Source organism: Pristiophorus japonicus, chromosome 15, assembly GCF_044704955.1.
Source record: "Pristiophorus japonicus isolate sPriJap1 chromosome 15, sPriJap1.hap1, whole genome shotgun sequence".
NCBI classification, from domain to species: Eukaryota; Metazoa; Chordata; class Chondrichthyes; family Pristiophoridae; genus Pristiophorus; species Pristiophorus japonicus.
In genome coordinates, this window is record NC_091991.1 from 170,138,082 (window position 1) to 170,165,406 (window position 27,325).

The 27,325-nt window shown below is 43.5% G+C and overlaps 1 protein-coding gene across 2 annotated transcripts in view; it reads left to right on the forward strand.

Moving 5' to 3' along the window:
• gna12a (guanine nucleotide binding protein (G protein) alpha 12a) overlaps positions 1 to 17,837 on the forward strand; it is a 124,048-nt gene extending 106,211 nt beyond the window's left edge. For both annotated transcript variants that reach the window (XM_070901296.1, XM_070901297.1), the window contains 2 exons: positions 7,172 to 7,222; positions 9,600 to 17,837. In XM_070901296.1, the coding sequence (XP_070757397.1) occupies positions 7,172 to 7,222; positions 9,600 to 10,169 (621 nt within the window). In that variant the 3' untranslated portion in view covers positions 10,170 to 17,837. The remainder of the gene's footprint in view (positions 1 to 7,171; positions 7,223 to 9,599) is intronic.
• The last annotated feature ends 9,488 nt before the right edge of the window (positions 17,838 to 27,325 follow it).

Genomic DNA, 27,325 nt, shown 5'->3' on the forward strand with positions numbered 1-27,325 from the left:
CCCTGGACCACAAACACACTGGCAGGTGTCCATTAGCAACAAAAAGGGAAGAAAGCAGATGAACTCGGCACAAATTTTAACAAATTAACCGTGGTTGTAGCTGCTAATTGTAATTATTTTTATTTTGGGGTTCTTCCATCTGTCAGGGCAGATTGAGCTTTCTGACGGAATTGAGATGTTTTAAGTTGGTTGGTTAGTTTTTTTTTTAGAGGTTTCAGGCAAGGGCTCCCACGCTGTATGGGACACAGCAGGAACAATAGTGAGGAGGCGGGCCAAAGGTATTTACTGTGAAACGGCGCGAACATGGCTGGAGCTTGTGTTCCCTTTCCAGACTCTGTAATTATGCAGAACAGCAAATGTCTTTTACAGCCGAGCAAGACTGATCATTTGACCCATTCAAGAGAAAAGCTCATCATTAAAATAAACCTTTTAGAAGCTAAAGAGCTCATTTTAAGTCCGGCAGGAGTCATGCAGGTGTGGGCCTCTGAGGATAGCAAACCATCCAGTCCTCTGCAGAGCAAGGCCCTTGAGATTTTAACTGCCAAACCTTATCTGCGTAGACCCCATAAGTCTCCAGTCCGAAGCCAGTAAGAAGCACTATCAGGAGGGTGCCAGTAACAACCCTGAGGAACAGTCTCTGCCACTCGGGCAAGGGAGATCAGGAGGGCACGTGGTCGGGGGAGGGAGCTGCAAGCCTGGGACAGGGGAGACCCAAAGTTTCCTTGTGGGGATTGGAGGAGCATTCCTCCTCATCCTGGCCCACAAGGAAACAAAAAATAATAAAATGATCTTGCCTTTCTGGCCCCGGCTCCTCTTGTCACGAGGGTGGCCTTTCGGGTAAGCCACGAAGGATTTCCCTTGTAAGCCTTGGGTTAAAATTGCAGTCGGGCCTCGACGATGTCATCTCTGTATATTTAAAGAACCCCGCTGACCCATTCAGATTGTTAACTGTGAGAAGGTAGCAGGATCGGCACAGATAAGCCACTGAGGTCTTTTTAATTGCCCATCCACCCGATTTCCGCCAGGCAGGAAGGGTTAAAATCTATCTGAAAGAGTTGATGGCCTTTTATTGTGGGTTTGCATAAATGGCAAATATGAATTGTACCAACATAGAAACATAGATAATAGGAGCAGTAGTAGGCCATTTGGCCTTTCGACTCTGCACCGCCATTCAATATGATCATGGCTGATCCTCTATCTCAGCACCATATTCCTGCTTTTTCCCCACATCTTTTGTGTCTAGAAATCTCCCTCTTAAATATATTCAGTGACTTGGCCTCAACAGCCTTCTGTGGTAGAGAATTCCACAGGTTCACCATCCTCTCAGTGAAAAAATGTCTCCCCATCTCGGTCCTAAATTTCCTATCCCGTATCCTGAGACTGTGACCCCTTGTTCTAGACTTCCTAGCCAGGGGAAACATCCTCCCCGCATCCAGTCTATCCAACCCAGTCAGAATTTTATACATTTCAATGAGATCCCCCCTCATTCTTCTAAACTCTAGTGAATACAGGCCTAGTCGACCCAATCTCTCCTCGTACGACAGTCCTGCCATCCCAGGAATCAGTCTGGTGAACCTTAGCTGCACTCCCTCTCTGGCAAGTATATCCTTTCTTGCATAAGGAGACCAAAACTGCACACAATACTCCAGGTGTGGTCTTACCAAGGCCTTGTATAACTGTAGTAAGACATCCTTGCTCCTGTACTCAAATCCTCTTGCAATGAAGGCCAACATACCATTTGCCTTCCTAACAAAGTGGCTTGGTGATTCAGCCCCAGAGCTTAAGTAGCAGGAATACAAACCACGTATGATTCATGACTGTTGGAAGATCACGATCGGGTCCCTGACACTGATTAGCTGTTGTAATGTTAGAATACCCGATAGTCTGCAGGAACTGCCCAATTACTTTATATAGATTTCCTTATCTCGCACAGATGTAAATTTTCCACTTGTAGCTGTGTGACCAGTAATTGTTCTTCATAATGTAGGCTGGTTGAGTTATTGTTTTAATTGCACTTGGTTCAAAGGAACATAATGGCAAGAATAAATGAAATGTCCACTTGCTGAGGATTTTACTACAGCAGTAATTTGTTCTGTAAGTCTGATTATCCTAAAACAATTGCTGATGGAGTAAAGCCCTTATTATAATTACAACTCCTTGTTAAGTAATTGTTGAAAGAGTGAGCAGAAGTCCATCATACAGTAAATGGATTGTATTGGAGTCGATGCAAGAGATGTACAGCTCATGCCATTAAACAATTAGTGTAGTGCTCTTCACAATTATAAAGCAGATTTAAAATATTAAGACTGAAAATGGTGTGGAGAAAAAATCACCTTTTTATTGACCGAATGTAGGGTTTGATGACTAGTAATATTCATTAAGATAATGCACAAAAAGGTTTCTCTGGTCATTTAAAAAAAGACTGCAATCTTTAGAGGTCACTGCTTTTATTAATTGTGTGTATGCAGTCGGCTGGATTTTCAGCTTTTGGGTTTTTTGGGCAAAAATGGTAGCGATACGTGAAAATTACGGTTTTCGCTGCGCTACCAATATTAGGCCGATCTTTCGGCCTTTGGGGTCTGTGCCAGGGTCGCATTGCAATTATTCGTGACGCAAAAGCGAGTTTCGCCAACTTTACTGCGGGTCATTTGCGCTGTGTGCCTTGGGAGGGGGGATTTTTTTTTTAACGTTCCAAAAACATTACCAAGACCGTAACTAACTTACCGCTGCTGGCAGGGCTTGACCGACATGTTTTACCTGTCGGTGTTCTGGGTGCGGCGTACGGGTCGGGAGACTTCTAAACTCTGACGGTAACGCAATCCGCGTCGTTACACGCCCGCTGCAGCTCTCCCCAGCAGTATGTCCCATCGCCGCCGCAAACAAGGAGCTGAGGATCTCGCGACCGGGTTTTCGCCATGGAGGGTCAAAACGCGGCCAAAACCCGGTCGCAAACCCCTCGAAAATCCAGCCCAATATGTTTACAGTGATCTGTACTACATCCATCCTGTTACATATACTTGTGAGCCTTGTTCTTTCACCTGTACTTGTCAGTGCTGTTTTATTCACATTTAGAGGAATGATTTTCGAGGTCTTCTGATATCAGTTTATAATTTTGCTGTCAACCATCTATATATGTGGCAAAGCCTGGCGGTCTTACTTGCGTTCTGGGAAGAGGCTATACTGGTTGTATGGACCTTGGGGCTTTGAGGTCGTTCTTTTGTGATTTTTGCCCAGAGGCAAAAGCTGATAAGAGCTTAGCAGCCAGCATGCTGCTCTTGTGCCTCTGCACATGTCAGTGAGTACTGAGGGCAGCTGCAAGGTCTCTCAATCCCGCCCTGATGGATGATTGTCATAATTGTGTTTCCAAGCCTCCTCAAATCACCTTTATCGCATCCTGGAGTTTGGGCCTTGGTGCCTTGGTGTCTGCATTCCTCAGAGATCTGTGTTCACTACCTGCATGAGATCTCCAGCCTTTTCTCGCCCCCTTTGCTATCAGTGAGATAAAACAAAGTTTGCAGAACCTTTAAGTGCTAAGACTATCCTCACTAGCTAAAGCAGGAAGTGTGGTTGGAATAATCAATATCTCAGTAACGCTTTTTGTCCATTTCTGAACAGTGCAGACAGATGCAGTAATTGACTACGGGATATTGGTGCTTTTAATCTAAAGCAAAATACTGCGGATGCTGGAAATCTGAAATAAAAACAGAAAATACTGGAAATATTCAGCAGGCTAGGCAGCATCTGTTGGGAGAGAGTTAACGTTTGAAGCCAAAGGCTTTTCATCAGAACTGTGAAAAGTTTGGGATGTAGCAGATTTTAGGCAAGCACAGGGGCGGATGGGGAGGAAAGAACAAAAGGGAATTTCTGTGACTGGATGCAAGGCAGGAATGATAAAATGATAAAAGGGCGATGGTGCAAGGCAAAAGGGGGTGGTAATGGGACAAGTAAAGAGACAAAAGATGGGTCTAGGGGAGCTGTAAATGGCAACAATAGAACCATAACCTACTGTCTGAGAAAATGGGAGCAGTGGTTCTGATCTGAAATTGTTGAACTCCGTGTTCCAGAAGTCTGTAAAGTGCCGAATCAAAAGATGAGATGCTATTCCTCAAGCTTTCATTGAGCTTCATTTCAACACTGTAGGAAGCTGAGGTGGGAGTGGGACGTAGAATTAAAAGGGCAAGCAACCAGAAGCTCGGGGGTCACGCTTACGGACTGAACGGAGGTGTTCCACACAGCGATCACCCAGTCTGTATTTGGTTTCCCCATGTAGAAGAGACTGTGTATTATGAGCAGCGAATTCAGTATACTAAATTGCAAGAAGTACAAGTAAATCGCTGTTTCACCTGGATGGAGTGCACGGTTGAGGGCCTCGTCAACCATGGTGGAAGGGCATCCTCCGTTGAGGAAAAACAGACATATCGGAAGCACTGGTGTGGAAGGTGGCATCATCAGAACAGCTGTGATGGAGAAACTGGGAGAATGGAATAGAGTCCTTGCAGGAAGAGGGGTGGGAGGGGTTGTAATCATGGTAGCTGTGGGAGTCAGTGGGTTTACAGTAGATATTGGTTAACAGCCTATCCCTAGAATGGAGATAAAGAAATGAAGGAAGTGGACTATGTGAGGGAAGGATGAAAGCTGAAAGCAAGTTGATGAAAATGTCAATTCGGGGTAAGGAAACGGCACTGACGGTCATCAATGTGCCGGAAAAAGAGGTGAGGGAGGAGGCCTGTGTAAGACTGGAATGATGGGGGGGGATCTCATTGAAAGGCTGACTATCTGCATTCTGGTTAAAATTGCCCTTGCTTCCCAAGTAGGACCTTTTTTTTGATCATGAAACCACCCTTCATGCAAGGATATTTATGCCAAACCTACAATAATGAAGTGCAAAAATTATAGTGTAGTGCACTTCAATTTGGCTATTGAACTGCCAGGGCTCCTCCATTTCGGTGAACAACAACAAAAATCTGCAATTGTATAACACCTTTATCATAGAAGGATGTCTCAAGGCGCTTCACAGAAGCGTATTCAGATGAAGGTGAATACCGGGCCAAAGGAGGAGATATTGGGAGAGGAAAGCTTGGTGAAAGAGGTGGGTTTTAGCAGGGTCCGAAAGGAGAAAAGGGAGATGCAGAGGCTGAACGGTTGAATGATGAGGCCCTGAAGTGCTGGATTATGTAACAATGTCATAACTGAAGCTATCACAGCACCTTGGAAATTAAAAAAAACTCTCCATCTACTCATGGGTTAAAGTTCACATCCACACCTTCCTTGGCCAGGCATAAAGCAAACATGCCCGAGGCCAAATGGCACAGACCACGTGCTGGCAGTCCAATTTCTTCTGAAATCCAGACAGCCATTATCTGGCAACAATGTGGCCTGGCTGGCACGAATACGTGGGTGGTGATCAATGCACTTAACTTGAACGGCACTGTAACGGCACTAGTTAATCATCTGTCTATCTGCATTAAGTAGAAACGGTCAGACAGATGCAGTATTCTCTAGTTCCACTCAACTTGTGAAAAGCATTGCCAAATACCTTTCAGTGAGGTTATGGGCAAGGTGAATCAAACAGCTACTTGTTCCACCTGAATAAATGTTATCGGTCCCCCGCCACAAACTCCGTTCCCTAGCCACTGACTCCATCCCTCCTTAACATCTGTCTGAGGTTAAACCTCATTGTTCGCAACCTTGGTGTCATATTTGACCCTGAAATGTGCTTCCGACCACACAACCGCGGCATAACTAAGACCGCCTATTTCCACCTCTGTAACATCGCCATCTCTGCCCTTGCCTCAGCTCATCCACTGCTGAAACCCTCATCTCTGTTACCTCTAGACTTGACTATTCCAACGCACTCCTGGCTGGACTCTTGCATTTTACCCTACGTCGAAACGTGGCTGCCCGTGTCCTAACTCGCACCAAGTCCCGTTCACCCATCACCCCTGTGCTCGTTGACCTCCATTGGCTCCCAGTTAAGCAACGCCTCTATTTCAAAATCCTCATCTTTGTTTTCAAATCTCTCCATGGCCTCGCCCCTCCCTATCTCTGTCATCTCCTCCAGTCCCACAACCCCCACCCCAAGATATCTGCGTAATTCTAATTCTGCCCTCTTGAGCATCCCTGATTATAATCGCTCAACCATTGGATGGCTGTGCCTTCTGTTGCCTAGGCCCCAAGCTCTGGAGCTCCCTCCCTCACCCTCTCCGCCTCTCAACCTGTTTCCTCCTTTAAGATGCTCTTTGACCAAGTTTTTGGTCACCTGCCCTAATTTCTCCTTGTATGGCTCAGTGTCAAATTGTTTGTCTTGCAATCCTTGGGATGTTTTACTATGTTAAAGGTGCTATATAAATACAAGTTTTTTTTTAGCAAAATCCCCACTCATATATATTGAGGGAAGTTTGTGTCATTCTGAAAAGAAATTCAGCTGTGCCTCCAAGCCTAATGGATGGATTTTCAAAATAGTGCTAACTCCTTTTTCTTGAAGTACTTTTGGAAGGATGGGTTCAAAACTCGGACATGCCATTTACAGTAGTGTTAAATAAGTTTGTGCTGAATTTGTGTGTTTTTCACAGGATTATTGCATGATTTGTTTTCATTCTTTAAAGCAGTATGAGTTTAAAAAGGTCGTAAATTTAAATAAATTCTGAGATGGTGGGCATTTGGTGATAAATCAGGTGGTCCCACAGTGGAACACTGATGTTTCCCTGCAGCTGTCTTCAGCGGTGTGGGATGTACAAATGTAGCAAACTTGCAGCAGTTCTGTGGGTGAAAGGAGAAGATGGATTTTTTTGGAACAGAAACTAATATGTAAATCCACTGTTTAACAATTGTTCCTTGGTTATTCTTGACATTTTTACTGCAATAAAATTAAAACTAAAGCGTTGGAGTAACAGTTCAGGCTGGGATTTATAGTCTGTTTTTGGAATGAAATCTGAGAATGATATTTGACTTTAGACATCAACTACAGAATTAAAAGATTTCCCAGTGATGTTGCATATACTCTTCATTCACCGGTGCGAAGGACTTTCAGCATAATCAAGTGATTCAGCTTTAAGAATTCACTCTGCTTTAAGAGAAATATTGCGAGTTCATATTTTTCCCCTGATGATGATGGACTCCAATTAATTTTGGGAAGTTGGAACTGATTTTCTTTTACTTTTTATGCCAACAGGGTGAATCCGTGAAGTATTTTCTGGATAACCTTGATCAAATTGGACAATTGGTGAGTGTTAATCCTGTTTTACTAAAAAAGTCAGAACACATGGAATCCACCCGTGCTAATTTGGAAAGCTTAAAGTACACTGTGTATATGTTTAAAATGTATATAAGTTTAGTGTATTCTTCAGAATCTTCCACATAATATAAAGCAATCAATGGGAAAAATCAGAATATGACATGATGTTTGGTATGTCTACTATATGATGATGAACCCCAATCTCATCAGCACTGCGCCCCAAGGTGGGTCCATCTCAACTGCCTGGTAATTGTATTCATTGCATCTTAAAATCCATTATTAAAAATAAGTGGGAGCCTGCCTACCAATGTTCTCTCATCTTTTGGTGCATGGTCCCTTTAATCGGCTGTGCGGCCCATTCAAACTTTCCCGCATGCACGGGTTTCTCCCATATAAAAGCCAGTGAGCGGCCTGAGCGGGATCTCCAGACCGCTGCGCAAGAACGTTGCTGCTCTGCAGTTCAATGGAAGAGCAGCACCTCAGATGATTGGGCGAGGTAGAATACTGTGGATGGGGGGGGGAAGGAAAGAGGTGAAAGGCAAGAGAAGAGAGAGTACCCTTTGTTTCAAATCAAACTCTCCAAGTTCATGGGAGTTCTCTGCTCTGCACCTCACTTAAATGCATTTGTTTACGAAGCACAGTTTGCAGCACCTGTGAGCTTAAAGGAGGAGGACATATTATTCTCAATGCTGAAGTTTTAGTGGTAATTCTGCCCTGTCTTGGCCTGTGCCTTTTGAAGTTCGTTTGACAAATGTTTTCAATGTTGCTGTCTGATTTAAGGCACTGTGATTGGCCAGCTGTGATCACCCTCAATTGCTTCTACATGGTAATGAGCTGAAGTTGGAAGTTTTTGAATCTTCCTGTTGAAGGCCAAAACTATCTCTGCCAGTTTTTTTCCCCCTGACCTTGCTTCTGCCCCAGAGTAGTCAATTGCTGCAGTGCAACTACAACTGAAATACTTGCACAACCCCTCAATCGAGAAATCCACCAACTGTTCTTCCTTTATCCCCACAACCACCTGTTCTGTTGCCCATTACAGTTTGCAGTTTGTATGATGTATTTGCCCACAGTTTGCTGCAGGTATTTGGAAATGGAGTCCAAATTTTCCTGCTTGCAGCACATAAGTACAAGCTAGGAAATGCTCAGGCTTTAGTGTTTGGAAATTGTTGTCATGTCTCCTAGAGATTTGTCTCCTCGAAATTTGCAGTTTTTTTTGTATATAAAGCTTTTTCTTAATAGTCTGATTAGTCAAGTTGTAGAATGAGTAATTATCGTTAGCTTACAAAGTGCACTATTCACATTACTAATCTATAATGTCACCTTATTGCTGGCTTTACCCATCTTTGACAATACACTGTTTTTACTGCAACAGATTTACAGCCCAATTTGTAGCAGCCAGCACAGTAACTGCGCACAGATTGGGTTCAATTTGGGATCAGCTTGATATCCCAGTGGCAGTGAAGCTGAGCAAAGCTGTTCCCACCAAATTAATGTTAGATACTGAGGGGGGGGGGGGGGGGGTTAAAAAAAACCCTGTGTGCAGAAATCAAAAATATTGCTGTATTTTCTGTTAAATGAAACACATGCAATAATCTCATTAGATTCTGAACACTCAAACCACTCCAGCTTTTGATCCCCTTGGTGAGATTATTGCTTTGAAATCACTGAGAAACATTCGAGTATACTTCAGTTAACTTCAACTTGACGCTTCTGAGCTTCATGTTATGTGTGTACCACAAGTGGTGTCATGAATTATTCCTGCAGTTCAGGTTAGATTTTGCATGTTCTTTTTAAGTAAACCAGAATTATTCAAAGTTTGAGCGACAGAGCACTGTAGAAGAACATTTTACAAATATTTACCGAACACATGCCCCTTTTTAAAAAAAAAAAAATCTTTGTGCGTAAATTTTAATTTACTTAACATCGGTAATTTGTAGTGAACACTGTAACTGATATTTGATCCTTTTTTTTCATGTAGAATGTGCCAGTAGCACGGGACTGATTTGGGAAAAATAATGTGTGTGTCTCTACTTTAGAAAATAAATACAGCTGGCAAGCAGTTCCCTTCCTCTCTCTTCCCCCATCCCTCCTTTCAAAAGCAAACAACAAGTTCAACCCAATGTCTGGCTGGTATCCAGCCAGTGCTGGAGTCTGAACCTGCTGTGATTGTGGGCTTGTGAAATAAGCATCTTAAACTGATGTATTGCAAGGCCAGCGGTCCCTCCACTTGAAATATGTTTCAGTTTATTTTTGAAATTGGGGGGGGTGGTGGGGAGGGGGAAGAAAGAGAAGGTAAAAGAAAAAATGTGATGGTCATCAATATGCCTGGTTTTGCAATATGATCTCATCAATTTCTTTATTTCAGAGTTACCTTCCCAGCAGGCACGATGTCCTACTTGCAAGAAAAGCCACCAAAGGAATTGTGGAGCACGATTTTATCATCAAAGGCATTCCTTTCAAAATGGTAGATGTGGGTGGCCAGAGGTCGCAGAGGCAGAAATGGTTTCAGTGCTTCGATGGCATCACATCCATTCTCTTTATGGCTTCCTCCAGCGAATATGACCAGGTCCTCATGGAAGACCGCCGGACCAACCGTCTGGTCGAATCGATGAATATCTTCGAAACGATTGTGAACAACAAGCTGTTTTGTTCTGTCTCTGTTATTTTGTTCCTCAACAAAATGGACTTGCTTGTGGGGAAGGTGAAAACGGTCAGTATTAGGAAATATTTCCCAAACTTTGAGGGGGACCCTCACAGACTGGAGGATGTACAAAAATACCTGGTGCAGTGCTTCAACAACAAACGCCGGGATCGCACCAAACCACTGTTCCACCACTTCACGACAGCCATCGACACAGAAAATATTCGGTTTGTGTTTCATGCGGTGAAAGACACTATTCTGCAGGAGAATTTGAAAGATGTGATGTTGCAGTGAAGAAGATACAGTGAGATCAACATTGGATTTTGTGTTGCTCCTTGGTATTTCCTTCTGCCGTCAGCACTGTGTCCCTGAGGTCAGCGTGGCCAACAATTTTGGTCCTGGGTAGAAAGTAAAGATCGCAGTGATAATACATGAAAGCTTGATGCTTGCCAGCATCTTCTTGGAAGTGCTTATAAGTGTCCTTTTCAATTTCTATACAAGTGCTCAGACATCCGAAGCATAGTGAGCAATAGTTTTAGACGTTCATTGCACTAAGGCCTCTTTTCTGATTGTGTTGAATGGGAAAGTTAGGCGACTGAACAGTCTATTGCAATGTATTGAGTTCCATGTACCAGAATGGCATATAACCCAAGGGTGCTTGCATGGAAATCTGCATGGACTAAAATTTCAGGGAAAGTTTATAATTCATCCAAGCTACTTCATCAACTCTAGCCCTCCCTGGAATTCAGCTATTTACTACTGCCAAATGCAAACTGGATCTGGAGTCTCTTGGCAGAGAGAGTGGATGGCATACTCGGCGATGCTGGTCCTCCTTTGCTTTATAGCTTTTCAGGGACAATGCTGCGAATTGCAACAAAAATGGCTACAATTACAGCAGTGTTAATTTGCCAGATGTTTGGGACTGTAATGTAAAGGACCTGGTTTGACGGTTTATTTCATTGGTTTTTGTAACTCTCTCAGCCAAGTGCGACAGTGCAGAAGTTCTTGGTACAGCGTGGAGCTCTGCTTTATTGTGAATGTGTCTGTTACTGACAGCTATTATAATTTTCATAAAGTTCCTTTACAGCTATATCTGGCCTATGTGTAGAACGTCACACAGATGTGAATTGTTATTTAAGCTTAATGAACAGATGGAAACCTCTGCTATCTGGAGTGCTGTTCAAAACTCAATAGTTTTGTAGCTGAAAACACGTCAAAATTATGCATTAACCTTTAACTTGTCGCATTTGAACTTTTGTGATTTCAAAATAGATTCTCAGCAGAGTAAAGATTTTTAATGAAATCCTAATCCAAGTGGACTGCACTCCCTCTTGTAGCACAGGTGGTTTTGGAAATGAGCCCCCGGCGTGGAGTTGCTGTTTTGAAGTGAGCCGTCTGCTGCCACCCAGCACACAAGAGAAGTCTTTTCCTGAAAACAGAAATAAGTGACTCAGATTCCAATTGCATTTTCCTTCGCACCGCCTGTGGTACGACACAATTAATTTCTAAGCCGCATCGATCAGACGCGACCCAGGAAGCCTTCAACTTCAATCATGGATCTGGGGAATCTGGTCTTCCAGCTAACCTTTTCACTGGCACAAAGTGGCATGCGTTTTTCTTCTAAGCCTCCAGACAGTATAATCTGGTTTAATTGAATATCTTATCACGCAACACCCTAAAAGGATAAGTGAAGCAGGATCAAATTGGAGATGAAAGAACTCAAAGTTTCCTACATATACATTTTTGACCTACCTGTAGTTTTTAAGCACTTTTTTGTTTTGATTTACTCTGGCACTATTACTTTTGCCTGGTTAGATCTTTTAACCTGTTAGATATAATCTCACTTTTGTGATCACCTCCTTCTGAAAATTCAACTTTTCACTTAATTCTTGAATTTACGAACCACTCTCGGCACACTTTATCTTGGAACACCACACTTAAATTCAGCACTAATTTGTCTAACAAATGGTATACAACTTGTACCGTAAGAAGGGTTTTCATCAATAAAGAGGCGATAACAGACTCACACAGCTGCTTTGTTGCGATGTTCACTGTATATAGGTCCAAACGCCCCTGCTGCAATGGGGAGTTCGAATAGTTGGCTAATTTTGGGAAGCCTGATTTCACCTGAGATTGAAGTTAATTGGAGGCAATTTGGTGGCAACTTGAGGCATTTTTATTGTAAATGCATAACAAGGGTAAATGTGTCAAACTATTTAAAAAGTCTGGGTTAACGCTGGCGTTAAAATAATGACAAACTGAGTACTTAGGCTAATGTATCGTAAATGCTGCTTTGCTCCTGTTTTTTTAACCAATTTTCACCAGTCAATATCAGAACTTGAGAAATTTCCAGTCAGTTTTAGTTTCGGTATTCATCTGAAACTCCAAACCTGCCAACCCATGCAGTGCGATTCTGGGAGAATCTACGAGTGCATTCTTTTTCAGCTGTACGTGGGTAATGTCTGCATTTTATCATGTCTCTCCACTGCGAAATGTAAAGAAGTATTTACACAGAATTTAAAACGATCACGATATTTTGCAGAGTTTTATTTTTGAATTTATTTTCTACAATCTTCACGTGGAAAAGGTAATAATTTCACTGTCCCTCTCTTTCTCCTCCCCCCCCCCCCCCCCCATGATTTTTTTGTAAATTTACATTTTACAATAACATTGAGATTGCCTGGAATATCAAAGCAAAATGAAGTAAAGAACCCAGATCAAGTCGAGAGTCGCGTAAATCTTTTGAGCAGGTCTTCTGGTGAAAATTTGCACTTTTAACTGTAATGTGTCCCATTTTTCAATCCTCTTCCTGCCACCTGACTTAGTCATAGGGTTATTTTGCATGTGGCATCCTCTTCTCTGACAACTACTTGTAAAATGAGCTAGTTCAAAATAGTTTTTCCTCTACAGTGTTTCAATCTTCGAATAAATCTTTACAGATCTGCCTCTCATCTGTCTATGCAAAATTCACTTTAAAATTCCCACGTAGCCATGCCTTTTTGCTTAGCCTACTGAAAGTGTGGAATCTGTCACATAAATAAAACTTTTAAAGTGAAAAGGTATTTAATGCGATACAAAGTTGGCGTGATGCATAATTGTCTGCTTCCTCCTCGTTATTTCTGCGGTGATAACCAAACACAGTGGTCATCCCTATGGAAGTTCTGGCCAGCCAGTTGTCGGATGCGCTCAGAAAACACCTACAAAGTTGCCTGTGATTCCATGTTTCCAACCTCCTGCTCCTTCTTTATCTGGGGCTGTACTGCCATCCTTGTATAAATAGCACTGTACAGTGTAACTTCTCCTCGGTCTGTATATGAGCATATGCAAAATCGTGTCGCATAGGTTTTGCGTTTCAGTTAGGCCAGCAGAGTATGATGTGGTTTGTTTTTAAAACAAGCCAGAATTAATTTGTACAGAAATCAGGTGTGTGTATATTTGTGTATTTAGGGTTTGCACGATTTGTCTTTTATTTAAAGTGCACTTAACCATCTTCTAACACTGGTAGTGAAATACAATTGGAAAATCGTCCTTTTAGGATCATCAGGGATTATTTTTGTGTTCTGCTTTTTCTCTTCTCTTTCACCCCTGCCCCCCACCACCCCAATTACTGATGCTTAAAACAATAAATAGCTGCACCATCTGTCCAATTGTCCTATTTTGACACTGGGAAGACCAGCTTTTTTGGCAGAAGAATCTGTTTACAGTGGGGGCTTCATTTGGTGGTCATTATGCTGTGTTGGTCTTCTTGGCTTCATTCTTGATTTTCAAGTTATTTGCATAAAACTGAAATGACATGGAAAGCAAGTTTAGGGCTTAAAGACTCGCTCAGCGTGATGGTATTAATTGTTATTTCAAAGATAGATGGATTGACAAATACTCAGCCAATATCTAATACTGATCTGTTGCCTAACCTTTCTGTTGTGTTGTATACAGGCTTTTTCAGTTGCCTTCTCTGGTATGTTGTGATTGATTCCATGTCTAATGCAATACTAGCATTGCACTGTTGATCTGTGTCTGACTTATCTGATTCAGACTGTTTTGTAGCAGAATATTTGCAATGTTGGCTGTTTTTAAGATAGCTGAATCTCATTGTCGTAATCTGACCTCCTGACTGTCTGGCTTGAAATTTCTCTCTTTATGCCCACATACTTTTTTTTCCCTTTCCCCACCCAGAGATTTTTGTCGCTGCAAAAGTCCCACTTAACTTCAGTTGGTAATGACTGATGTTGAGCCAACAGGACATGGGGGTAGAAATTCCATGGGAGTTCTTCGGATCAATGGAAACCCTGTAGAATCGGCATTAAGGGCAGTTAACACTGTCTCCCCAAAGTTACAGCGGGTGATCAGGAGCACATCTGCAGAAATTCTACTTCATAGCATCAGAGCGTTAAGTAAGATTTTTTAGTTGTATAAACTATTTTCCCATAGTTCTTAACTTCTGGGCAGCAGATTCCAATTATAGATAGTTTTGCTGGAATAAGCAGTTGACCATAGTTGAAACCTCATCAGCTGCATTGTGCATTGCACAACATTTTGCTCGGTTTCATTTACTGTATTTCATGCCTTTGGCTGACATTTGAATAAATTGACACTTTTGAAATTCAATTTGTAAGTGTCATCTGCAGGCTTGTTGCAATGCCTCTTCCCTAGTATGGTCCAACACTGCTTTTTCAATTCACCTCCCATTCTCGCAGGTCTACTTTTAGGTCAAAACCAGATTATTTGAAGTTATTCTGTAATGATTTTTGGTATGAATTACATCATCTCATTAATCCAGTTAATTAAACTTGAGGATTGAAAATACAAATGTCATCAGGATTTGTGTCCACATTCCATAAATGGCCATTTTAATGCAGTCACAGGTGCAATTCTAACCACTAGGTTTGATCTCGCAAGTATTACAATGGAACTCTTCATTGTTTTTAAAAAATCTGTCACAGGGAAACAAGTTGTATTTCAACTGTGCATTGAAGGTATCCAGTTAATGAGATTGTCAACAGCGCTAATCAAGAACTGGCATGTATCTCAAAGCTTTGAGTTACAAACCAAACAGATTATTTTAATTCTGTAAACTCATTGACAAAGCCACAGTTGGAAAATCGTAGGCAGCTCCATTTGCAGTGGATGTTGATGTATTGGAGAATGTTCAGAGAAAAGTGATGAGTGATTCTGGGGCATAGCGATCTAAGTTGAGAAGAGAAGGCTTGCAGAGTTGGATCTTTTCCACTGGAGGAAAATATTGAGGGGATTCTAATTTCAGGTTTTTAATTCGCTGAGAGGTAGCAGAGATGAATGGTTATTTAACTTCAAACTGATCTTGGAACTAGATGGTACAGGTGAGGCTTGCGCTCCAAGAATTCCACCTGCCATATTTTTCCCTCTTCCTCCAACCAAGTGTTGGATCAATAGAATGGATTCTTATCAAACTCAGTTGATGCTGATATGATTGATTTTTTTTTTAAAGCAGCATGAACATTTGGTTAGAAAGGAAGAAAGAACTTGCATTTATATTGCACTTTTCACGACCTCCAGTCATCTAAAAGCGCTTTAAAGCCAATAAAGTACTCTTGAAGTGTAGCCTCTGTTGTAATGTAGGAATTGTGACAGCCAATTGGCACACAGCAAATTCCTACAAACAGCAATGAGATAATGACCAAATAATGTGCTTTTTTTTTTTAAAGTGATGTTGGTTGAGGGATTTATATTGGCCAGAACAGTGCCAATAATAGTGCCACGGGATCTTTACATCCACCTGAGGGAGCAGATGGGGTCTCAGTTTAATGTCTCATCCGAAAGACGACGCCTCCGACAATTCCCTCAGCACTGCACTGGAGTGTCCGCCTATATTTTGTGCTCGCGTCTCTAGAGTGGGATTTGAACTCACAACTTTAGGACTCAAAGTGCTATCACGGAATAGAACTGGAGGCTATTTAAGTGTATGCTTTGATACTGTGAGGAACCTGTGCCTGCAAAACAATCAATGTCATCAATGGAAGTGCAGCAGCTCAGGGTTGAGCAATGTCTGAGTTCTTGTTCGGTTGTCTTGGAGGGGCAGGAAAGAGGATAGGTTGGGGAAAAGTGTCAGCTCCGGAAGTGTCACCTTTTAGTCATTCATCTGGAAGTTTGAGTGAATGGTGCAGAGTTCAGGGTAGTGCTGATGATGTACATTCCATAGATGTTTGTACTCGAACACTAAGCAGAGCAGTGTCTGCTGCATTAGCCCTTTGAATGCAGAATTGTAAAATGAGACCAGCACAGTGGTTGAAATTGTACCACTATTGTTAGATTGGCAAACTTTGCACACAGCCAAACAGCAATGCGATGAATAAACTATTCATCTATCTTTTGATGTTTTGAGAGAAAGGACACCAGGAAAGCTCCCTGCTATTCTTCAAATAATGCTGCAGGATCTATTGCATCCACCTGAAGGTGGCAGACAGGTCTCTGAAAGATGGCACCTTGGGTGATGCAGCACTCTGTCAGTACTGCACTGAAGGGTCAGTTTCGGTGGTACACTGTGGGGCTTGAACCAAGAACTTTCTGACTGAGGCAAGTGTGCTATCAATTGAGCCAAGGTGACACTTAGTTTAGCATTCTTGTTACCCACTGAAGGCAATTTTGATGCTGAAGATTTGATGCTGAAGAATGCAAAGAGGAACCTTGCACTGAAATTAATATTGGTTCATTATACATTGCAGGTATAATAACTATTGTAAATATTGTCCTACATAAGGCAATTATTGTCACATTAATCCCAATCCCTCTGCCATTTTAAGTGGGGGCTTTATATCTTCCCCTTTGCGAGATAGAAATTCCATTTATAAAATCTTGAGTTCCCTTTAATGGTCGATTCAGGCAAAGCCAGTGCAGTACAGGCAATGTCTGTAAAAGAGAAAGTAGATGGCTTGTAGCACTTGCTAATTAAAGATTGCCTCCCGTTTCCTTTTTAAGAGGAATTTTTCCATGACAACTAATGGAAAAAATGTCCCTGTAGTTAAATGTAAAAACTCGAGCAGTTGGTATATTGAAGATAACCCCACCGTAACCACTTTGTACGGAGGAAGACGTTTTTTAAATAAAAAAAAAATCACGTTATCCCAAGAACACACATCCAAGATATGGCATAGATTTTGTATATTTTTTTCTAATCAAGGCTGACTTACAGAATCCTTCAGTGATTGCGAGAAAATGAGCAAATTTTGTAAATGCAAAGGCCATTCAGAGCTCGTGGGGGTTAGCGGTTATGTTGTTGCTTGACATCCTGCAGAATAAACTTCAATTCATTTTGTTTTTATATTGAGGAAAATCATTTTACAAAATAAATGCAGCAAAATACTTTCAGCATCTTGCATATTTAAGAATGGACACGGTGATACTAACCCTACTAAACTTTACTCTGTTTGAATTAAATGCAAGTAAAGAAATCAAGACAGACCTTGTAAACATTCAATGCCTTTGTTAACTGTATAAACTGTATTTTAGCTATGAAATTGCTTTCTATTATGTTTTTGTATATATGATTTTATAAATATTAAAGTGTACTTTATGTGGATTGTAGTTGCCTGTATTTACTGTCTTCTATTTGTATAATTCTGTACTTTTGAGGTGCTGAATAGTGGGATATAGATTTTTCCAAACCCCTTGACACATGGAATGCAATATTAGACAGGGCTGCACCATATGCTTCAGTCTCATCTCCCACCCCACCCATCTCCTCTTGCATTTTACCTGTCCATCAATGTGTAGATAAGGCAGAGACAACATAACTATATAGCCGTATAGGACCTGCAGTCTATGTTTCTGCAAGTACCATGTAACCTGGAAATCAGTGTGTACTCTGTTTTGTATTCTAACATGTTCTGAGAAAGTGTGTAAACTCTTGTACAACTCGATAATAAAAAAAAATTGGAAAAAATATTCACTGCAGTTTAAAAAGTTGGCTCTCACTTTTGCTGCTAAAAGTTGGCATTGTTTGTGTGCTATTTTGAGTGCAGTAAAAATAAATTGGTGTGGGAATTCGAGCATATTCTCTGCACAAGAATCAAACTAGTTATGTGGCCAGATATGTTGAATTTCTGCCTTTATTGTCTCGGTTTTTTCTTTCCCCTCTCTTTCCCTCCAACTCCTCTCTTTACCCCCTGCACCCCCCCCCCCCCCCCACTCTCCCCATCTGTTCAGGTCTACCTGGCCCATGTACATTCCTCACCTGTAGGGAGGCAAATGGCTGACACTGCTTCAAAGCCTTTACTCGTTTTGGGTGTAGTGCTTTCTCCCTCTTCCACCCCCCTTCCTTGTGCAAAAGCATCATGCCTCTCGTGCCTTCCAGTGACCGCAGAGCTGAATGTGGTAAACAAGGCAAATCCTGGTCCGTTCTCCAAACATTTACTGGCAAGAAGAACAATATTGCTGTTTGATATTTTAGTCCATGGTCTTGGCTCTCTTGTTTAACTGCGATAAATTAAACTAACCTTTTTGGAGGTTGTGAAATTGTTTGCTGGTTGTTTTATGCACTTGTGCACAAGAAACGGTCTGATGTCTATTTCAGTAATGACACTAAAATGAGAAATGCCACAACTATAAGATAATGGTGCTGTGCTGAAGAACTTTAATCAGATCGAGAAGGTGGTGCTGGTGATGAATTATTCATTTAAGTATGGGGTATTAGGAATATTTTTGAGTTGAAAATCATAAAAATTCAAGGGCTGGATTTTTGGTTTTGCTGATTTAGAAACATAGAAAATAGGTGCAGGACTAGGCCATTCGGCCCTTCGAGCCTGCACCACCATTCAACAAGATCATGGCTGATCACCCACCCCAGCAGCCCCCCTCCACACCCCCCCCGACCCCCCCAGCCGCAAGGACCACATCCAACTCCCTCCCGAACACATTCAATGAACTGGCATCAACAACACCCCGCGGCAGGGAACCCACAGGCCAACAACTCCCCGAGTGAAGAAGTCTCTCCCAATCCCAGCCCCAAACAACCCACCCCCCATCCCAAGACCGTGCCCCTCACCCCCGGCTCCAGACCCACCCAACACCGAGAACACCCCCCGCACCCAACCTGCCCCGTCTCATCAGAATCCTTCCCAAATGCCGAACACCCCCGGATGTCGAGCCCCCAGCCCCGGCCATCCCAGAGCCGCGCCCCCGCGACGCCAACCACACCACATCCACCAACCGCCATCTGCGCAGTCAACTCGTCCACCCCACTCCGAACACTCCCCACACCGAGGCACAGAGCCCCCAGGCCCGCTCCTCCAACACACTTCGCCCCCCCCCCCCCGCCCCAAACCTCCGCTGCAATGTGGCCCCTCCCGTTCTCCGCTCCCCACCTCCACCACTCTCCCCTCCATCCCCCGCACCCGTCTTCCCTCTGCCTCCCCGCACAGGCTCTCATCTTGGGGGCGGTAACCTTCTGGGGCCGGGAATTTTAGCCTCCAGAGTAGAAGTCCTGCTCCCGCCACAGAATTGGCCTTGCCACCCCTCAATGGAAGCGGAGTGCAATTTCCCACACTCCACTTCCCTTGGGGGTAGCTACCGGGGCATGACTGGATGCTCCTGTGACAGTTGGAACTGGTGCTCTCCACTCTCTTCTGCGACAGTTGGAACAGATTTCGGGGCAGTAATAGTGGCGGGGCGGTAAAATTTACGTCTGAGAACGGTTTGCGCCTCAATCAGAAAAATTGGGCAACTGGGCCCTGAGTGTGGGGCGGAGTGCTAAGGGAGGCGTCGTATACACCTCCTGGGGCACTAGGCCAACTGAGCATGCGAAAATCCCAAGCTAAAGAGCTGGCCCGGGAGCACTCAGAGAGCCCTGGGGAGAAAAAAAAACTTGGGGGGGGGGGGGAGAGAAAGAGAGGAGAAACATTCCCAAAACAATAGTCCACGCCACCACAATATAAATCACAAAAAAAAGAAAAGAAAAAACAATCACACTTACCTGAGGGTGGACATTACTTACCTCACGGCAGCCGGTATAGCCTGTTTGCACAGGCGGTCCCAGCAGGGGGTGCTGCGGACCATTGCGGGTCGGGTGGGAGTCGAAAATCGAGCCGGTGTCTCAACCAGAGGCATTGCACACCGGCTCGCCTCTTCCGGGCGGTAATTCTCCGCACCCCGCCGAAACCGGCCCTGAAAACCCCAGCGGGGCCCTGGAAGCTGACCGCCCGCCCAGAAGAGCTCACTGCGACCATTGCCAGCCCTCCGGGGCGAAAACAGACAGACAGGAGCGGAAAGTCCAGCTGCAGGTAACTACTAAAGTGAAGCTTGACCAATTTAGACTGCTCATCGAGGTGAGGGATGTCACTGCTGGAGAGTAAGAGACTTACCACCTTTTGCACTCTGGGTCAGCACCAAGCACACTTGGATCAGGTATAGAACTGACCTCTGCCTTATCGTTAAACCCAGGAGAATACCGCCTGTTGCACCAGCTATTCAAGAGAAGCTAGATAAGCACACGAGAGAGAATATGCTGATGGGGTTAGTTGAAGAGGGGTGGGCGGAGGCCCGTGTGGAGCATAAATTCCAGCATAGATCAGTTGGGCCGAATGGCCTGTTTTTGTGCTGTGCTCTGTTGAACTATGTAGTTATTCTTGTGGTCTGCGAGGAGTTGCCAATTTGTTGGATATTTTATGCTGTGGGCTCTAGCAACCAGGTTGATAGTCCTCCACACTGCTCCAAAGTCAGTTCATTTAGAAAATGAAGGCATTTGATAAGGTGCCACATAAAAGGTTACTGCACAAGGTAAGAGCACACGGGGTTAACTAGTGGACTGCCACAGGGATCGGACTGGGGCCTCAACTATTTATAATCTATATTAATGACTTGGATGAAGGGACCGAGAGTAATGTAGCCAAGTTTGTTGATGATACAAAGATGGGTAGGAAAGCAAGTTGTGAGGAGGACACAAAAAATCTGCAAAGGAATATAGACAGGCTAAGTGAATGGGCAAAAATTTGGCAGATGGAGCATAATGTGGGAAAGTGTGAGGTCATCCACTTCGGCAGGAATAAATAAAAAAGCAAATTATCTAAATGGAGAGCAATTACAAAATGCTGCAGTACAGAGAGACTTGCAGGTCCTTGTGCATGAAACACAAAAAGTTAGTATGCAGGTACAACAAATAATCAGGAAGGCAAATGGTTGGCTTTTATTGCAAGGGGAATGGAGTATAAAAGCAGGGAAGTCCTGCTACAACTGTACAGGGGGGTATTGGTAAGGCCACAGCTGGAGTATTGTGTACATTTTTGGTCTGCTTATTTAAGGAGGGATATACTTGCATTGGAGGCAGTTCAGGGGAGGTTCATTCGGTTGATTCCAGTGCTGAAGGGGTTGATTTATGAAGAAAGGTTGAGTAGGTTGGGCCTATATTCATTGGAGTTTAGAAGAATGAGAGGTGATCTTATTGAAACATATAAGATACTGAGGGGGCTCAACAAGGTAGCTGCAGAGAGGATGTTTCCCCTTGTGGAGGAATCTAGAACTAGGGGGCATAGTTTCAGAATAAGGGGTTGCCCATTTAGAACGGAGATGAGGTGGAATTTCTTCTCTCAGATGGTCGTAAATCTGTGGAATTCTCTGCCCCAGAGAGCGATAAGGGAGTGAAGGGTTATGGGGGACGAGCAGGGAAGTGGAGCTGAGCCCATGATCAGATCGGCCATGATCTTATTGAATGACGGAACAGGCTCGAGGAGCCAAATGGCCTACTCCTGCTCCTATTTCTTATGTTTACGCAGCGAATTGATATGAAGTGGAATGCACTGCCTGAAAGGGTGGTGGAGGCAAATTTAATTGTGGCTTTCAAAAGGGAATTGGATAAGTAGCTGAAGGAAAACAATGCAGGGCCTATGGGAAAGGGCAGGGGAGTGATGCAAGCTAAAACGCTCTGCAGAGAGCCGGTACGGGCTGAACGGCCTCCTGTGCTTTAACCATTCTATATCACTAAACTTATGAGTAGCTTAAAATGGAAAAATACAAATAGATCCAAGAAGTCAAGCAACTGGGGAAAACCAAGACATCTTTAATATAAGGGGTGAAGGAAAGATGGGAATGTACGGATAAGAGAAAAAAAATTATTTAAAAAATGAAGATTTACGTTTATATAGTGCCTTTCATGGCCACTGGACGTCTCAAAGTGCTTTACAGCCAATTAAGTACTTTTGGGGGGTAGTCATTGGTGGAATGTGGAATTTGGGGACCAAAGGCTTTGACCTCGTGCCTAAAGGTTTTTCAAGAAAGGGAGCAATAGTAAAATTTCTACGGATTTTAAAACCCACTTTAGTAGTTTGGCACGCTGAAGATGGGTAGTGAAGAGTAGATCATCATCATATGCAACGATGTTGGTGTTTAGCACCATTACTGGGGAAGTAGAGCGAGAACACTTGTGCTTTTATCTTGAAAGATGTTTGCCGAGACTTGGGTGCTACATTTAAAGCATTGCATGTTCCTGCCCAACGGTCGAAGTGGTCCATCTTATTCAACATTATTCCTTCATGCACCATTAAACAAACCCGTTTAAAACTTCTATTGCACAGATGACCTTCAATTCAATTTAAGAAAAATGACCTCTGAAGACTTTTAATCAGAGTAGCCAAATAACCGTATGGATTAAATGTTGTAACACTTCGGGGGGTGGGGGGGGGGGGGGTGAATTACTATTGGTTCTTCCAATAAACACTGAATTTTAAGCATTACTTCTATTCAAGAAACTACGGTACTTAACCTAACCTGGGTCATTTCCATGGCAAGTCACAAGTCACATCATATGATTTCACTAATGACTTCACATCTCCCACAGTAGGGCCTTAGGGCTGACTAACAGACCTTGAATTGAACTCTGACATTCAGTAATGAGTCACAAATGTAAATCCAAAGCCTCAGGGACATAGCTCAGATACGGGAAACAAAAAAGTAGGATCTCGGGGGGCGGGGGGGAAAATCTTAATAGTTTAGCAGTTCAAATAAAGTGTGTTTGGGAATTTACAATGTAACTTTTTTTCTTGTAAAGCCAGTCTTTTATCTTTTCAATTGTACTTTTTTGGATTGTCAGTTCAAGTCCAACTTTGATCCTTTCATCGAGTGCAGGGATGTAGATGTCTCAAGATATGAAAAATCCTTTACCCTGAAGAACTTGGGGCACTTGTAAGCAACCAGTGGACCATACCGTATACTTGCTTTAACAGTGCTTTGTAGCATGAAGAGCAATCAATGTAATTTTCTTTTTAGAACAAATGAAAAGAACGGCCTGGCTAGCAAATTGTTGGCTGTTTTTGTCCAGGGATGTTGGGGGTCCTGGGTGTTGGCATTTGAAATAAATGTCAGATGAGCTTGACATGATTTAACCTTTGAGCCTTCAGTATGGGCAGTGAATGAGCTGCTACATCTCTGTTACTGGTGAGAGAATCTCTATGTACTCTCATCACAGTCTTTAATGTGGAACAGAAATGCTGTGGCAGCTCTGTGGCTTGATGTACTGGTGACATTTACATTACCTCTGGCCCCTTACCTTTCACTGTGCTAGACACGTGAGATGGGGCCCAGATCATGACTTCAATATCTTAAATGTTTTGCTGCCTTAACTTGTGTGATCCCCTTCATCAGAGACTGGCATCCTGTCCAGAACAAGGTTGTTCGGAACCATTTGTGTTACACTGCCAATTTCAGGAGCGATGCCAGTTCAACATCATTCAACGTTGTTCACTCACCATCGCTCCTTAATGACCTTTTGGCAAAGGTAAGAACTCAGCTATAGTAATCAAAAGTTTGGGTAAAATTTGAGAAGGGTTTGTACCCACCCCTGTTTTGCCCTTCAGTGCCCCGTGGCTGATCTCAGCTAGGACAGCAGAGGTGGAAAAGTTCCTGCTCCTGATGCTCACCCGATGATCCACTGCTGGAAGTGCACATTTGCAGATCTTGGGTTAGAACAAAATTAGATGTGGCTGTGATGACCTCCGCAGTTACGTATTTTACAGCCGTTCGCTGTGGGAGCTTGCAACTAATGGCTACTTGAGCAAAATACCCAAAATACAAGATGCAGTGCTTTCAGGAGAAGAGAACAGTGGGGAAGGAATGCTTAAGTTTTAATTAGACTTTAGTAGTACAGGTATATCTCTGCTTATCCAATGTGGGGATCCTTTCAAGAATGGACACACTTTTAGACAGTCGACATGTTGCAGTCATGAGACTCGTGGCAATTTCATCTAACTAGCAATCATTTGATATTTTCATTTGCCTGTTTGATTTTCATAGAATCATAGAAGTTTACAGCATAAAATGTTACTTGCCACTTACCAGCCCAGACCTGATTGTCGTCCAGGTCTTGCGGCATGCAGGCATGGACTGTTTCATTAACTGAGGATTGCAAATGGAACTGAACACTGCAATTGTCGGCAAACATCCCCACTTCTGACCTTTTATGATGGAGGGAAGGTCATTGATGAAGCAGTTGAAGATGGTTGGGCCTAGGACATTGCCCTGAGGAATTTCTGCAGCGATGTCCTGGGGCTGGGATGATTGGCTTCCAATAACCACAACCATCTTCCTCTGTGCTAGGTATGACTCCAGCCAGTGGAAACGTTTCCCCAATTCTCATTGACTTCACTTTTACTTGGGTTCCTTGCGGGTCAAATGCTGCCACCCCTCCCACCCCTACCTGGCAAGGGCAGTCACTCTTGCCTCACCTCAGGAATTCAGCTCTTTTGTCCACATTTGGACGGAGGCTGTAATGAGGTCTGGAGCCGATGGGCCTGGCAGAACCCAAACTGAGCAGGTGTCACTTGATAGCACTGTCGACCAATGCTCCTTGTTATTTTGGCGCCGTGTGGCCCTTTTTAAGGGGCCGTGCAGGAATTCAAAATACCACGTATGCACGGTTTATGCATTGAAAAGTTGGCTACGCTCGGTCCCTGTAGTGCCGTGCAACTTGCAGGGAACATTGCTGTCGACAATACCTTCCAACACTTTGCTGGTGATTGAGAGTAAACTGATGGGGTGGTAATTAGCCGGTTTGGATTTGTCCTTTTTGTGGAGAAATTGGTAGGAATGACCAATGTGTGGGCAATTTTCCACATTATCAGGTAGATGCCAGTGTTGTAGCTATACTGGAACAATATCGCGAGAGGCATGGCTAATTGTGAAGCACAAATCTTCAGCTCTGTAGCCAGGATGCTGTCGGTGCCCATAGACTTAGCTGTCTCCAGTGCACTCAAAGGAATGAATCAAACTGGCTGAAGACTGGCTTTTGTGATAAAGATTTTCATTCATATAGCGCCTTTCATGATCACCGGGCATCTCAAAGCGCTTTACAGCCAATGAAGTACTTTTGGAGTGTAGTCACTGTTGTAATGTGGGAAACGCGGCAGCCAATTTGCGCACAGCAAGCTCCCACCAACAGCAATGTGATAATGACCAGATAAACTCTTTTAGTGATGTTGATTGAGGGATAAATATTGGCCAGGACACCGGGGATAATGCCCCTGCTCCTCTTCGTAATCGTGCTATGGGATCTTTTACGTCCACCTGAGAGGGCAGATGGGGCCTTAGTTTAATGTCTCATCCGAAAAACGGCACTTCCGACAGTGCAGCACTCCCTCAGCACTACACTGGAGTGTCAGCCTGGATTTATGTGCTCAAGTCCCAGGATGGGATATTAATTCACAACCTTCTGCCCCAGGCGAGTGTGCTACCCACTGAGCCACGGCTGACATTGTGGTGGTGGGGGCCGCAGGAAGAGGCCGAGATGGATCATCCACTCTGCACTGGCTGAAGATGGTTGCGAACATTTTTGCATGGGCGTGCTGGGCTCCGCCATCATTGAGGCTGGGGATGTTCATGGAGCCTCCTCCTGTTATTTGTTTAATTACCATTCACGACTGAATGTGGCAGGACTGCGGAGCTTTGATCTGATCCGTTGGTTGTGGGATCGCAGAGCTCTGTCTATAGTATGCTGTTTTTGTTGTTGAGCATGCATGTAGTCTTGTGTTATAGCTTCATCAGGTTGGCACCTCATTTTTAGGTACGATGGGGGTGCTGCTCCGGGTATGCTCTTCTACACTCCATTGAAGCAGGATTGGTCCCCTGGCTTGATGATGATGGTAGAGTGAGAGATATACTGGGCCATGAGGGTGTCCTCATTGTGAAGACAGGACTGTACAATGATCACTCCAACCAATATGGTCGTGGAAAGATGCATCTGCGACATATAGCTTGGTGAGAATGAGGTTTTTTCCCTCGTTGGTTCTCTCCACCTGCCACAGGCCCAGTCTGGCAGGACTCTGCCTGCTCGGTCAGTAGCGGTGCTACCGAGCCACTCTTGGTGATGGACACTGAAGTCCCCCACTCGGAGTACGTTCTGTGCCCTTGCTACCCTCAGTGTTTCTTCCAAGTGATGTTCAACATGGAGGAGTACTGATTCATCAGCTGAAGATTCATCAGAAAGGGAAGATAGACTATGAAAGTAAACTAGCACAAAATATAAAAACAGATAGCAAGAGTTTCTATAGGTATATATAAAGGACAAGAGTGGCTAAGGTAAATGTTGGTCCCTTAAAGGACAAGACCGGGGAATTAGTAATGGGGAACATGGAGATGGCAGAAACTCTGAACAAATATTTTGTATCAGTCTTTATTGTAGAGGACACTAACAATATTCTGACAGTGAATCGTCAAGGGGCTATAGGGGGGTAGGAACTTAACACAATCACAATCACTATGGAGGTGGTACTCAGTAAGATAATGGGACTAAAAGCAGATAAATCCCCAGGACCTGATGGCTTGCATCCTAGGGTCTTAAGGGAAGTAGTGGCAGGGATTGTGGATGCATTGGTTGTAATTTACCAAAATTCTCTGGATCCTGGGAGGTCCCAACAGATTGGAAAACTGCAAATGTAATGCCCCTATTTAAAAAAGGAGGCAGACAAAAAGCAGGAAACTATAGACCAGTTAGCCTAACATCTGTGGTTGGGAAAATGTTGGAGTCCATTATTAAAGAAGCAGTAGCAGGACATTTGTAAAAGCAAAATTCGGTCAGGCAGAGTCAGCATGGATTTATGAAGGGGAAGTCATGTTTGACAAATTTGCTGAAATTCTTTGAGGATGTAATGAACAGGGTGGATAAAGGGGAACCAGTGGATGTGGTGTATTTGGACTTCCAGAAGACATTTGACAAGGTGCCACATAAAAGGTTACTGCACAAGATAAAAGTTCACGGGTTGGGGGTAATATATTAGCATGGATAGAGGATTGGCTAACTAACAAAACAGGGAGTTGGGATAAATGGTTCATTCTCTGCTTTGTTAATCAGTAACTAGTGGGGTGCCACAAGGATCGGTGCTGGGACCCCAACTATTTGCAATCTGTTTTAACGACTTGGAAGAAGGCACTGCGTGTAACGTGGCCAAGATTGCTGACGATACAAAGATGGGAGGAAAAGCAATGTATGAGGAGGACAC